Raw genomic sequence first — 11,881 nt, 5'->3', positions numbered from 1 at the left:
CTGATGGTCCTGTAGCCCATTCCAGCCTTGTATAGGTCTAAAACCTTGTTCCTGACTTGCTCTAACAGCTCTTTGGTCTTGCCGATGGTGGTGAGGTTTGAATGGAAGATAGAGATTTTGTGGGCAGGTGGCTTTTATACACACCACATTGTTGTTAGGAGCACCTTCTTAAATATGTGCATCACAAGAGCACATACCCAGTCTGTAAGAGGCAGAATTATTGTTGGTTGGTAGGGGAGCAAATGTTTTATTTCCATCATTGAAATCATACACAGTACGATATTCAGTGAAATGCTTATACAACCACCAGTGACCTTAAAAAATAAAAGCTTATACATAAGAAATAAATATGAATAAAAGAAGTACATTAGAAAAAAAATTAACTAGTAAAATATACTGTAATAAAAGTATCATGTATATAATGGGACTATTATTGGGGATATTGATATGGGGATATTAAAATGTAAATAAATATCATGTGCTTCTTCTGGATTTTTGGTTGATATTCTGTCTCAATCCTTTACCATAAACCTATGATAAAAATTATAGACCCTTCATTTCTTTGTAAGTGGGCAAACTTAAAAAATATGTAGGGGATCAAATACTTATTTCCCCCACTGTATGTAGTTACCTTTGAGTCCTCTACTCCGAGTCGTTTGTTCTTTTGTCACTTGACTCACATAGACGCTGTGCAGTGCAATAGATTCAAAAGAATGAACGACTCAGCTCCGAAGATATGATGTTAAACTGCTCATTCTGTTTATTATAATATGTCTTTAGCTGCATTGTAATATTTTTATTACTGGAACTATAGACTAAATGTGTGTATGTAGACGTGTCTGGGGCATGTTCATTGAAAATATATTTTTATAAATATTTTTTAAATAAATTATATTTATTTTATTTCTAATCAAAAGATCGAATTGAACTAAATGATTCAAACAATTATTCGTTTATTTTAATGAATTAGATTCAAAGAACCGAGTCACTAAAATGATTCAATCGTCTCATCACTACTAATCAACAGAACACCAAACACCTGTGAGAAAACTGTGAAGCAGGAAATTGTGAAGAAGCTTACTTTTTTAAAATAGAAATCCCAAACATTGCATTAATAGTCCCATGAACAAAGAGCACTCCCCAGAGGATATCAGTTAAAGAGCCCCCTTACTGAGGAATTTAAATGTTCTTATTACCATCAGAAAGGTAAAGCATGTCTTAATAATTCGAAAGAAAGCTTAAATAAGTCTGAAGTCATATAGTCTTATAAGTTTAACTTTAATAATTTTATCAATAAAATGAAATTTTATTTATTTTTTTATTGTAAAGTTTATTAATTTTACTGGCAGTTTTTTTCACAAAGGTATCAGTTTAGTTTTCTGTGAAAATGCTTAGTACTGCTTTAAAGCTACAGCAAAGTAAAGGTTAAAGGTCTCTCTTAACACACACACAGAGAGAGCATATACTTTGACCTCTCACTCAGTCAATATTCCAATTTCAGAAGCTTTCGCCCCTATTCACTAGGTCTCTCACACAGAGTCACACACACACTGAAGCCAACCAAGCAGCCTTTTGGACATAACATTATAAACATGGGACATTGGTGTGCAGTGTGTCTGTTTGTTGTTCTGCTGCTGTGTTCAGCTCCAGCAAAGGCTGATGTAACTGAAGGGACATTTTCTGGCAATTCGGATAATTCTGAGAAAATCAGTGCTTCCGATGGAACAAGCAGTTTGGGAAGCTTTGATGGCACAGCAGGACCCAGTAAGAGAAATGGAACCGGCCGGCTGCTGGTGGTGCCGATGGACGGTAGCCACTGGACTGTGATGAAGGTGGTGGCAGAGGAACTGGGGCGCAGAGGCCACGCGGTAATGGTGTTGATGCCGGAGGTCAGCATGCGCTTAGGCTCTGGGAAGCACTATACAAGCAAAAGGTTTCCAGTTCCATACACTCAGGAACTGTTTAACCAGCTGACACAAGATTCCCAGCAGCTGATTGGCTCTACAGCAGGTCTGTTTGAAAGGATCTCAGGAAGACTAAAACACATGAGAGAGATTATGAATCTGATCATCTCCACTAGTGAGAGTTTGTTACTTAACCATGAACTAGTGGAGTTTTTACGGAAGCAGGATTTTGACGCAGTACTGACAGACCCTGTAACGCCCACTGGAGCCATTTTAGCCTTTAATCTGTCTCTGCCTGCCATCTACATGCTGCGTGGGTTACCGTGTGGAATGGATGCCATCGCCACAGGCTGTCCCGACCCTCCTTCCTACATCCCCCGCTTTTTCACTAAAAACACAGACCGCATGTGCTTCACTGAGCGTGTGTTAAATGTGGTGGTGTATATGCTGGAACCAGTGATGTGTAAGCTGGTCTTCTGGTGGTTTGATGATGTAGCATCACGGTTCCTGCAGCGCAGTATCAGTATGGCTGAGATTCTAAACACAGCTGCAGTATGGCTGCTGAGATATGACTTCACCATGGAGTTCCCCAAACCACTCGCACCCAACACCGTGCTGATTCCAGGACTAAACTGTGCTGCTACTGGTGCTCTGGACCCGGTGAGTTTCACACACACACACACACACACACACACACACACACACTCTCTCTCCTCTCTCAACATTGCAGTCACTTCATACTATTAGAAAATAAAAATGATAATTTAAGGTATCTAACATTTTTAACAATCAAAAAAAATAAAAACATGTATTAATTATTTGATGTTTAAAATAGCAAAATATATTAATATATAATTAATATATGGACTGCTGGGGAAAATAATCAACATAATGTAGGTTGGCAATGTACTGTATAAGTCAAAAGTTTGGATTTATTTTCTAAATTCTAGAACAATACTGAATTTTGTAAAAACTATGAAATACACACATGGCATTCGGTAATTAAATAACAACAACAGTCAGTTGTTATTTTAAGACATGAAGGTCAGCTGTTCTGGAACAGTTCATGCAGGAACAGTATTAACAAGTGCATCTGCAAAACCCTTTTGAGCACCATGATGAAACTTACCTCTGCTGCAGAGGAGAACTTTATTTAGGGTTACCCCTGTCTGCTCCATATGTCCGCTGACCCTGTGTTCTGACCCCAAACTAACAAGAAGCTGGTACTGTATATGTATGGTATATATGAAGCTGGTATATGGGGTCAGGGGTAGCTCAGTGGTTAAGGCATTGGACTACGGTTCGAGAGATCCCAGGTTCAAACCCCACAACCACCAAGTTGCCACTGTTGGGCCCTTGAGCAAGGCCCTTAACCCTCAATTGCTCAGATGTGTAATGAGATAAAAATGTAAGTCGCTCTGGATAAGAGTGTCTGCCAAATGCCTAAATGTAAGAATAAAGGAGTTTAATGTGCGGTAATGTATATGTGATAAATAACAGCTGACAGGAGAATAAATGCATGGCTGTAGAAAAAAAAAGATATAGTACAAAACAGACCAGTTTTCAGAGGAAAACAAGAAACCTAATGTACGCTCCTGTGATTTGCATAAAAATAGAAAGGAGTGAAAGTTACCAAAAGAACTCATATTCTTCAGCAAGCTCAGTAAAACCTAAGAACTATTTTACTTCTAGTACTGTGCAAAAGTATTGGGCACATACAAAAATATGGCATAAAGATGCATTTCTGCTGAAAAGAAACTTCTATAAAGAGCAATAAAAAGTAGTAAAATAAACAGTCAATAATTGGAGTAAAAACTCATTGCTTAAAATCAGGATGTTAAGGCACAAATTTGTGCAGTTTTATAAGAAAACAGCTGTTAGGTTTTACCGAACTTGCTGGAGAATGAGTTTTGTTGGTAACTTTGTCACAGTCGCTCCTTTCTATTTTCATGAAAACCCAGGAGCGTACATTAGATGTTTTGTTTCCACCTGAAAACTGGTCTGTCTTGTACTATAGCCATGCATATACTCCCCTGTAATTTTATTTATTCATTATTTTTTAAGTTATATATGGAAATCCTGAATGATTTTGCATAATTATGCCGACATGATTAACATATATAACAAAATGGGTACAGCATATAAGCAATGTTTTAACAAGGAAAAAAAAAAGAAAAATCAGGAAAGACGACAGTGTTATAAGGGGTGTACAAACTTTTGACTCATACTGCATGTGTAATAATCTTCAGTATTTTCTATGACTCAAAACTGGTTCTTCAGAACAAAAGTATTTTATAGAACTCGCTTTACTATTAGAAAAATCTGTCGTACACGGGGGTTCAGTGCCGCTGATACCGCAACACACACCACACTCATCCCTTCTGGTTCTGTTCTTCCAAACACTAATACTCCACTTTATCCACAGAGCCTGAACAACTTAGTGTTCATATTAATAGCACTTACAATTGTTTTAAAAAATAAAAATAAAACATTACTTCATAGAAAAAAATGTACATTGGCTTTTGTGACTTTTAACTGGTCCTGTACATTTCCGCCTTGCCACCATAGTTGAACATGTAACATAATTTATTTGAACAATAGTAAACTAGGCTCTCTTTCTCTCTGTGTGTGTGTGTGTGTGTGTGTGTGCGCGCCATAAGGTAGTGTTGGAGTTTGTGGAAGGATCCGAACATGGAGTTGTTGTTTTCACACTTGGTTCTTTAGTGCCATCGCTGCCAAAGGAGAAGGCAGCCATTTTCTTCCAGGCCTTCAGAAGAATTCCCCAAAGAGTAAAAACACACAGACATATATATACACAATTCAATTCAATTCAATTTTATTTGTATAGCGCTTTTAACGATTTACATCATCACAAAGCAGCTTTACACAATTAAAAGAATTAAGTTTGTATGAAATGTGAATGTGTATGGATCAAAATTATATGATTGTCCCTGATGAGCAAGCCTAGGACGACGGCGACAGTGGCAAGGAAAAACTCCCTGAGATGGTAATAGGAAGAAACCTTGAGAGGAACCAGACTCAACAGGGAACCCATCCTCATCTGGGTGAAAACAGATAGCAGGGATTGATGTGCATAATAAGCGAGACTGGAAGTTTATTATAAGAGGAGATGTGTAAGATTAAAGTCCAGTTTGTTCCTAGAGGCTCAGGTAGACTGTGAGAAATTCCAGTCCTGAACTATTGAGCGACTGAAGTCACAGGTCCTCAGAGAACAGCTGACTGCATCAGTCGAGGACAGGACCACCTTCATGGAAAAGTGGAACCAACCCCAGTCACCACACGCATTCCAGGCAGACCACACGGGGGCATCCATGTGATGAGATCTCCAACCAGAAGCAGGACTTCAGGATGAGTTAGAGAGGTCCAGCGGGCAGAGGGAGTCTGGATCACTGGCAGCTCAGGAGCGACATGTATAGCTCGACAGAGAGATAGGTAGAGAAATAGAGAGAGACAGAGGATAGAGCAGAAAAGGAGAGAGCAAAAGAGATGGAGAAATAACAGTTAGGTATGGTCACAGTCAAACAATGTATAAGGTGAATGTATATTAACTGTAGAGTGCAAGCAGAGACTCTGGCAGGACTAACTATGACAGCATAACTAAAAAGGGAGAGCCAGAAGGAAACACAGACATGAGGGCTTCCAGAGATGTAAAGCAACCAATCATCTCACCGTCAACAAACCTGAGTGATCAATGAGAGTGGGGAAGGCAGCATCTGAACATACCAGTTCACCATAATACTCTACGTCCATAAGTCCCCCAGATCTGCTCCTTTACCTAAGTCAAATCTATTTATAAAAACGCTTGGCTAAATAAATAGGTTTTTAGCCTGGACCTAAACACTGAGACTGTGTCTGAGTCCCGAACACTATTTGGAAGACTATTCCATAACTTTGGGGCTTTGTGAAAAAGCTCTGCCCCCTGCTGTAGTTTTAATAATACACGGTACTGACAAGCAGCCTGCATCCTTTGATCGAAGTAGGAGTGGCGGATTGTAAGACACTAGCAGTTCACTCAGATACTGCGGCGCGAGACCATTTAATGCTTTATATGTCAAGAGTAGTATTTTAAAATCGATGCGAAATTTTACAGGAAGCCAATGCAATGTGGATAAGATAGGGGTGATGTGCTTATATCTTCTGGTTCGAGTGAGGACTCTCGCTGCTGCATTCTGGACTAATTGAAGCTTGTTTAAGCACCTTGTTGAACAACCAGACAGTAAGGCGTTACACTAATCCAACCTAGACGTAATAAAAGCATGAACTAGTTTTTCTGCATCATTTGGTGACAATATATTTCATATCTTGGCAATATTTCTGAGGTGAAAGAATGCTATCCTGGTAATATTATCTACATGTGCTTTAAATGAAAGGCTTGAATCTATAATCACACCGAGGTCTTTTACTGTTGCACTTGATGGAACAGAAAGGCCATTTAAAATCACAGTGTGATCAGAAAGCTTACTTCCAGCTGCTTGTGGTCCTATGACTAGAACTTCTGTCTTATCAGGATTAAGCAGAAGGAAATTAATTAACATCCAATTTCTTATGTCCTGCACACATTGCTCAACTTTAGTAAGCTGGTTTCCTCATCTGGTTTTGCTGAAACGTATACTTGTGAGTCATCAGCATAACAATGAAAACTAATACCATGTTTACGAATTATGTTGCCTAGAGGAAGCATGTAAAGGAAAAAAAAAGCAGTGGGCCTAAAACAGAACCCTGTGGAACACCAAACTCAACTTGAGAACATGAGGAATGGTCACCATCTAAATCTACAAACTGATAACGATCAGTCAAATAGGATCTGAGCCACAAGAGGGCCGTTCCCATAATTCCTACTACATTTTTTAATCTGTGAAGGAGAATACTATGATCAATAGTGTCAAAAGCTGCACTTGAGGTCGAGTAACACAAGTATAGTGACACAACCCTGATCAGAGGCCAATAGGAGGTCATTTACTACTTTAACGAGTGCTGTCTCTGTGCTGTGATGAGGCCTAAATCCTGAATGATACAGTTCATGTATGCTATTCCTATGTAGATATGAGCATAGCTGCTGTGATACTACCTTTTCCAGAATTTTAGAGATAAAGGGGAGGTTTGATATCGGCCTGTAATTGGAAAGCTGACAGGGGTCAAGGTCAGGTTTTTTGATTAGTGGTTTAATAACTGCTAATTTAAGGGATTTAGGAACATACCCACTGCTGAGTGAACAGTTAATTACTTTTAACAGGGATTCTGTTATTGCTGGAACTATCTGCTTGAGAAAATGTGTCGGTATAGAATCTAATTCACAGGTTGACGATTTTGAAGAGGAAATTAGTTCCCTTTCAAAGGCTACACTCGATGCTGCGTGAAAACGCTATGGGAACATCTTGTCATGTTGCCGGTTGTGAAGCATGTGTGTATCAAACACGCCAAATTTTGGCTTATATAACCTCGGTCGGGTGACGTCATCTGATGAGACGCACCTGCAGGTTATAAATAGGAGTGAACCGGAAACATTCCTCAGATCTTTTGTCTTCACTGACCTTGTTGTGTTTGCGTGTGTGTTTAAACCAGCAAAATAAGAAAGTGTTTAACTCACCGATATGGTAGAGTTTTAAACGAGATGTCCCTCCGTGTGTATAATCCATATCGGAGGGCGATCTCTACACTTTACTGCTTCGATTAAGTGCTACGCGCGCGCCTCGCATTCCGAGCCGCCGCGCATTTCTGGGGCTTAAACACGTGCATCCGGCAGAGCAGTGAGAGACGGGTTTTAAAACTCCTTTCTTTCGCGTTCTCATCGGATCGGGAAATCCCTCTGTCCGCTCGCAAACGCGCGCCGCGCTTCTTGTGAATGGGCAAGGATAAACATCCTCTCTTGCTTTCGCGGAGATGATAATAGCTCTAAGCACTTAAAAATAATATTAAAAAAAAAAAAAAAAAAAAAAAAACAGACGGCAGGTTCTGTCGGGTGGCCGGGGGCGGAGCCTCAACGACGCTCTCTCCCCTTTTCTTAGCAATCTCCATATAAGTTAACCCTTTCATGGAGTAAGCTGTATTCATCCCGTGTTTTCCTGCCATCAACTTATTTATTTATTTAAATATAATTGAGGTAGGAACGCGGAGTTATAGGATGACACCCAGATAGAAGAGACGCTTCCAGGCTATCTCTCTTCTGGGACATCATCCTTCCTGAAAAGCTATTACTTCCTTTCAAGCTGTGTAGACTTTTTTTATCTTCCCTGGAGGGAAAAGCTTTTCGGGCAGCAGGTCAGGTTGGTGCTCCATTGCACACCGTGGCGGTTTTGCACGCCTATCAGGCTGACCTGCTGAGAGACTTGAGTACTGGCGGGGCTCTGCAAGGTAAGGCGTATTGGATTTACGCCGGGCCACAGACTTGTCTCTTCGTGCAACAAAGCAGACGGCTCGTGCTATCGGCCGTTTTATGGCTGCTATGGTCTCCGCGGAGAGGCACTTGTGGTTGAATCTCAGGGGCATTAAGGAAAAGGATCGTGTATTCCTCCTCGATGCCCCATCTCGCCTCCCGGCCTGCTTGGCGATGTCGTTAACTCGGTCGCCACTAGGTTCATGAGGCGGAGTTATATAACAAGCCTTCGGGAAATTCCTTCCCCGCCTTGCTCAAGAGTCGGGACTGTCGGCCACCCAGTCTCGACCGGGTCTGACTGTTGCGAGGCATGAAACACAAGAGATCCGCCTCAAAAGAGGTCAGACTGGAATATTGTCTTCACAAAGAAGCCCTGAGGTTCAACAGGATCGTGGGGGGTGGCCCCCCAATGGGGAGAGGCACGCAGAATTCCTTTTAAAGAATGAAGTGTTCTCCCTGGCACCCCCAGGAGGTTGGTGTTCTTGCTCCGCCACCACTGGTGTTTCGGGCAACTCCAGTCTCCAATAAGATTGTTAGTTCTTCGGGTTTTTCCTGCCGTGTTTCAGGATGCCGAACATCTAACATCCCCCCCGTTTAACCAAGCCACTGAGCTTTGCCCCTTTCTGAGAAACTGGCAGCGTGGAAGCTACTGCCAAGTATATCTCCTTGGGCACTAAGCACTGTACAGAGAAACTACAGGATTCAGTTCTCACATCACCCTCCGCGTTTCAATGGCATGGTCTCCACCTCCACGAAACCGGAAAGTGCAAGAGGAACGGGGGGCTGAGTCCAATTTTTTAGATTTTGCGGGCCTTACCGCTATCTAAAAATAAATCAATGGAAATATTGCCACAACACAGGAGGTTCCTGAGGTTCGCTTTCGGGGGCGAAGCTTACCAGTATCGGGTCCTTCCATTTGGTCTAGCTTTTTCACCCGCACATACACAAAATACATGGATGTATTTTTGGCTCTTACGACTCCAGAGCATCCGTATTGAATTACATGACTGGCCGGCCCAGTCTCAGTAGCTAGCGCTTCGACATCAGCATGTCGTTCTAGCTAATCTTTGTTTCCTAGGATTGAGATCCAATGCCATGAAAGCATGCTCTTTCCTGTTTAGAGGACAACATTTTTGGGTGTCACATGGAATTTGAGCGTAAGCGGGCACAGCTGTCTCCCGCTCGTGTCGAATCCATTCTCAACACCATCAAGGAAATCAAGCTAGACCAGAAAGTGACCATCACTTTCAGAGATCTTAGCTCTCATGGCAGCTGTATCCACGGTGACACCTTGGACCTTCTGCACATGAGAGCATTTCAGTTGTGGCTAGGAACCAGGGGATTTTACTCTAGGGCCAATCCCCAATAAGGGCTACGCGCCAGGTGCTTCGTACCCTTCCTATGTGGTTCAGACCCCGGTTTCTGACTCTGGGTCCCACTCTAAGTTCATCTTGTCGTCGCAGATGCTAACGACAGACGCTTCCCTCATGGGCTGGGGTGCGGTCTTAAATGACCGTCCAGCCCAAGGGAGCTGGAGAGGCCATCTTTTTGCGCGGCACTCAATTGCCTCAAAATCATGGCTCTATTTCAGGCCCTAAAGCACTTCCTCCAGCAGTTGAGACTACCATGTCCTAGTGCGGGTGGACAACACTATGGCAGTCTCGTATATTAATCGCCAGGGCGGACTGTGCTCGCGCCGCTAAATAGCTAGCGCACCAGATTCCTGTCCCTCAGGGCGATCTACACTCTTGGAAAATTTCATGTAGCGTAGGTGGACCTCTTTGCCTCGCAAGATCAGCAAATGTCCCCTTTACTACTCTCTACTCTAAGTCAAGCTGGTCTTCCAGCCAGCGTAATTAAGACTATTCTAAGTACTAGGACTGCCTCCCCTCAAATAGAATGTATTTGAAAAGTTGGTGCATGACGAAGCAGGTAGACCCAGTCCACTGCCGAATTGTTTCAGTGCTGGAGTTTCTGCAGAAAAAAAAAATAAATAAATAAAAATTTGTCCCCTGGCTTGTGCCCCTTTGAACCACTAGAGTCAGCGCCTCAGGTTTCTGACCCTTAAGATGGTTTTTCTAAATGGTGTTACCTCTCTAAGAGGAGCGGACAGCTATTGCCCTCTCCTATGAGGCGCGTGGGCTCACTTCGCCTCTAGGAATCAGGGCTCATTCAACCAGGGGAATCGCCTCATCAATTGCATTAGCAAGAGGTATTCCCTTGCAGCAAGTATGTGACACGGAGGGTTGGTCCTCTCCGCACACATTTGCCAACATGCATCCTATTGTTTTGAAGCCTTCTGTCCTCCGCCTTTACAGTTTCGGAGCAGGAGAGACATCACTTACTGTGTCCAGTATGTGCTCTTCAGATTTACATCCACCGCATTAGCCAGTGGCGTAAGTCAGAGCAGCTTTTACATGTTTTGAAGCCGCAAGCTCCGTGAGAGATGCTATTGCCCTCTCCTATAAGGCGCGTGGGTTCAATTCGCCTCTAGGAATCAGGGTTCATTCAACCAGGGGAATCGCCTCATCAATTGCACTAGCAAGAGGTATTCCTTTGCAGCAAGTCTGTGATGCGGAGAGTTGGTCCTCTCCGCACACATTTGCCAATATGCATCCTATTGTTTTGAAGCCTTCTGTCCTCCGCCTTTACAGCTTCGGAGCAGGAGAGACTTCACTTACTGTGTCCAGTACGTGCTCTTCAGATTTACGTCCACCGCATTAGCCAGTGGCGTAAGTCAGGGCAGTTTTTACATGTTTTGAAGCCGCAAGCTACGTGAGAGATGCTATTGCCCTCTCCTATGAGGCGCGTGGGTTCACTTCGCCTCTAGGAATCAGGGTTCATTCAACCAGGGGAATCGCCTCATTAATTGCACTAGCAAGAGGTATTCCTTTGCAGCAAGTCTGTAACGCGGAGGGTTGGTCCTCTCCGCACACATTTGCCAATATGCATCCTATTGTTTTGAAGTCTTCTGTCCTCCGCCTTTACAGCTTCGGAGCAGGAGAGACTTCACTTACTGTGTCCAGTATGTGCTCTTCAGATTTATGTCCACCGCATTAGCCAGTGGCGTAAGTCAGAGCAGCTTTTACATGTTTTGAAGCCGCAAGCGGCGTGAGAGATGCTATTGCCCTCTCCTATGAGGCGCGTGGGCTCACTTCGCCTCTAGGAATTGGGGTTCATTCAACCAGGGGAATCGCCTCATCAATTGCACTAGCAAGAGGTATTCCCTTGCAGCAAGTCTGGTACGCGGAGGGTTGGTCCTCTCCGCACACATTTGCCAATATGCATCCTATTGTTTATGAAGCCTTCTGTCCTCCGCCTTTACAGCTTCGGAGCAGGAAAGACTTCACCTACTTTGTCCAGTACGTGCTCTTTAGATTTACGTCCACCGCATCAGCTAGTGGCGTAAGTCAAAGCAGCTTTTACATGGTCTGGGGCCGCAACGGGGGGTGGCCCCCACTACACTGGGCTATTGCCCTCTCCTATGAGGCACGTGGGCTCACTTCGCCTCTAGGAATCAGGGCTCATTCAACCAGGGGGATCGCCTCATCTATTGCAAGAGCTGGCAAGAAGTATTCCCCTG

The 11,881-nt window shown here is 43.1% G+C and overlaps 1 protein-coding gene across 1 annotated transcript in view; it reads left to right on the top strand.

Annotated features, from left to right (window-relative positions):
- Nucleotides 1-1,534: 1,534 nt before the first annotated feature.
- Nucleotides 1,535-11,881, top strand: part of LOC128518608 (UDP-glucuronosyltransferase 1A1-like) — a 27,789-nt gene continuing 17,442 nt past the window's right edge. Inside the window, exons 1-2 of the mRNA XM_053491780.1 lie at nucleotides 1,535-2,564; nucleotides 4,565-4,693. Coding sequence (XP_053347755.1) covers nucleotides 1,593-2,564; nucleotides 4,565-4,693 — 1,101 coding nt within the window. The 5' untranslated portion in view covers nucleotides 1,535-1,592. The remainder of the gene's footprint in view (nucleotides 2,565-4,564; nucleotides 4,694-11,881) is intronic.

The sequence above is a fragment of the Clarias gariepinus genome, chromosome 3 (genome assembly GCF_024256425.1).
Source record: "Clarias gariepinus isolate MV-2021 ecotype Netherlands chromosome 3, CGAR_prim_01v2, whole genome shotgun sequence".
NCBI classification, from domain to species: domain Eukaryota; kingdom Metazoa; phylum Chordata; class Actinopteri; order Siluriformes; family Clariidae; genus Clarias; species Clarias gariepinus.
Note: the sequence above shows the minus strand (reverse complement) of the source record. Positions and strands in the feature narration are given on the sequence as shown.